This window comes from Penaeus japonicus, unplaced genomic scaffold, assembly GCF_977035675.1.
Source record: "Penaeus japonicus unplaced genomic scaffold, GWHDUDI00000001_assembly GWHDUDI00000040, whole genome shotgun sequence".
Taxonomy (NCBI): domain Eukaryota; kingdom Metazoa; phylum Arthropoda; class Malacostraca; order Decapoda; family Penaeidae; genus Penaeus; species Penaeus japonicus.
In genome coordinates this window covers 23,499,854-23,502,353 of record NW_028234442.1, presented here as the reverse complement: position 1 = coordinate 23,502,353, position 2,500 = coordinate 23,499,854, and the positions used below count along the sequence as shown (strand labels likewise).

The 2,500-nt window shown below is 43.2% G+C and overlaps 1 protein-coding gene across 10 annotated transcripts in view; it reads left to right on the top strand.

The window, feature by feature from the left end:
* The window catches only part of LOC122257662 (uncharacterized), a 28,835-nt gene that overhangs the window by 2,682 nt on the left and 23,653 nt on the right, over positions 1 to 2,500 (top strand). For all 10 annotated transcript variants that reach the window (XM_086534127.1, XM_043023092.2, XM_043023093.2 and 7 more), the window contains exons 2-6: positions 1 to 261; positions 468 to 687; positions 825 to 942; positions 1,722 to 1,869; positions 2,356 to 2,436. The exon at positions 1 to 261 is cut by the window's left edge and continues 470 nt beyond it. In XM_086534127.1, coding sequence (XP_086390253.1) covers positions 1 to 261; positions 468 to 687; positions 825 to 942; positions 1,722 to 1,869; positions 2,356 to 2,436 — 828 coding nt within the window. The remainder of the gene's footprint in view (positions 262 to 467; positions 688 to 824; positions 943 to 1,721; positions 1,870 to 2,355; positions 2,437 to 2,500) is intronic.

The following is a 2,500-nucleotide window of genomic DNA, read 5'->3' as shown; positions in this document are numbered from 1 at the left end:
CCCGATGATCCTGCCAGCCCAGACCCCAGAGAGAGCTCCCGTGATGGAGGACCCCGAACACCCCAAAGCCCGGGTGGCCACAGGGGCCCCAGAAGCCCTGGCGAGCAGTCCAGCCTAGAGAGCCCGGACAGCCCAGACAACTTTGCAAATTCCCCTGTCCCATCCAACCCCAAGTCGCCCCCAGAGGCGGGTGAGGATGATGACGACGATGAGGAAGGCCAGGCAGACAGGCTTTCTGAAATCTCAGAAGGAGATTCTGCGGTGAGGCTCAATGTTACGGAAAAGTTTAGGTTTAGGAGGGAGGGGTTGGTCAGTCCATTTCTTAGCTGTTCCATCTCAGAACTGACCTTTAGCAGATATAACTCTACCAAACTGCTCTGCTTTACTTTATGTTCAATCATCAGTTTCATATTATAGGTAAGTGCCATACTTTTTCCTTTTGTCAAATTTTCCTTCCTCTCCCACAGCTGAATGGAGAGGAGGAAGAAGGCAGCGACGCTGAGAGTGCTCCTGCGAGAGAAGAGAGGCACCGGGAAGGGCAGAACCTCAATGGCAGCGAGAGGGACCCAGATGAAGGTGGCCGGGCCTCCAAACGACGCAGTGATGAGGGTCTTGGCCTCAAGGATGAGTTAGACTTTGAGGCAGAGAGGGAGAGTGGGGAGGAAGATGGTGAGGAAGGAGAGGATGGTAAGTTTTATGTGTTATTATATTTTCATATATTTATTCCCATTTTCCTTTAAAAATGTTATATCATGTGATATAAGAAGATTCTCCCAGTGTTTAAATTTTTTCTCATTCCATCTTTTGTTGATGCCCCATTACAGGAGAGGATGGAGAAAGAAGGAAGAGAAAATGTGACCCTGAAAACCGTGAAGAGGGAGAGCTGTCGGATGAGGATGAAGATGATTCCCTCCTCCGACAAGAACCCAAGACTGTCTGCAGGTTAGGCAGTGTTGCTGTCTTTTAGTGCATAAAGAAATGACTTTCTAAAGCATAGTTTCTCTAGTTATTTGCTGAGGAAAAAATTGTTCTGGTTCAATGCGCTACAAACATAAACAGACATTTGACCTGAAGTTGGTTGGCATTTACACACATACTTTAGAAGTGTTGCTTCAAGCAATGAATTTGTACTTGCTTAGCTTGAGAAAAGCTCCAAAGCAGATATACCTATGAACTTTTAACCCCTGAAGGATGTGCATACTAGATTGTCATGATCAGGTGAAGAAATATACAATGTGTAATGATATTCAACAGGAACCCAGATGCTTTAACCCAATGACGACGGTGCGTCACACCCGTGTGACACAGCCAAAAACTCCCGTGCCGGGGCGTCATGCGATAGTGACGATTTCAATGCAATATTGCAATCGCCCGGCATATGGGACTTCGCGTAGAAAGTGCACCCGTCGGGAAAGGGTTAAAGATTTTCTAGTGTCAAAATGTAGATTTTGACATGTAGATTCCAAAAATAAACCTTTCTTGGTTTTATGCAGATTAGATTAGGGTAGAAATAACGGATGGCTTAGTGCATAATTGTATCAGATTGCACGGTGGTGTGTCCTTTGGGGATTCAGAATTAAAAAGTTTTCCATCCCATATAAGAAATTAAAAGTGTGAACATGACATTAATTATATCCTCTAAACACCCCCCCCCCTCCTCCTTTTAACAGCCTTTCCAGCCCCCAATTGCTTAATTTTATACCTCCTCTCTCCATGACCAGATTCTTCAACAAGGGCCAGTGTACTTGGGGCACAAATTGCCGTTTCCTCCACCCGGGCGTCTCTGACAAGGGCAACTACAATATGTTTGCTCCGGCCAAGCCACAGAGCTCCAACGATAAAGAGGAAGACAGCACAGAGAGAGAGCGGGTATGGAAAGAGGATTATTGTGTTTTGCTCATTGGTTGATTTACAGAATACATGGTGGAGTTTGTTTTCCGAGGTGCACACTTGTTAATTGTAAATATCCTTTGTTGAGAGAAATTTAAGATCATGATGATCCTTATTGTCATCTCTATCATTTTATTTATTTTTCTTACCTTCTCTTTTTGTAATGATAAATATTTGAACTTTATCTAGAAGATTAAAGCTAAAACTAGTCTTGTGAATCCATTAACAAATGGGTTGAATGGCTGTGATTGGTCATCTTGCTGGGGTTGTTTAGATTGTGCAGACCTAGTGCCCCAGGCTATTTGTAGCAGCAACCAGATACTGCATGCTTGAACACCCAGCATGAAGGCCACGTCACCTTACGGAAATACCAGGGTTAATTATTGTAAACTGGAAACAATTTATGGCCCTCTATGATCATATATTGCTTGAAAACCTTTAATACTACATCTTTTTCTTCTGCAGCCTCGCGAAATTAGGAGATTCATTCCTGAACCTTCTCCATTTGAGTCGGCTTGGGAAAGAGGATTACGGTATGCCAAAGAGGTAAGTATTTTGCTTCAAGTCTTTTAAAAAAAAGATTATATATATATACATATATATATATATA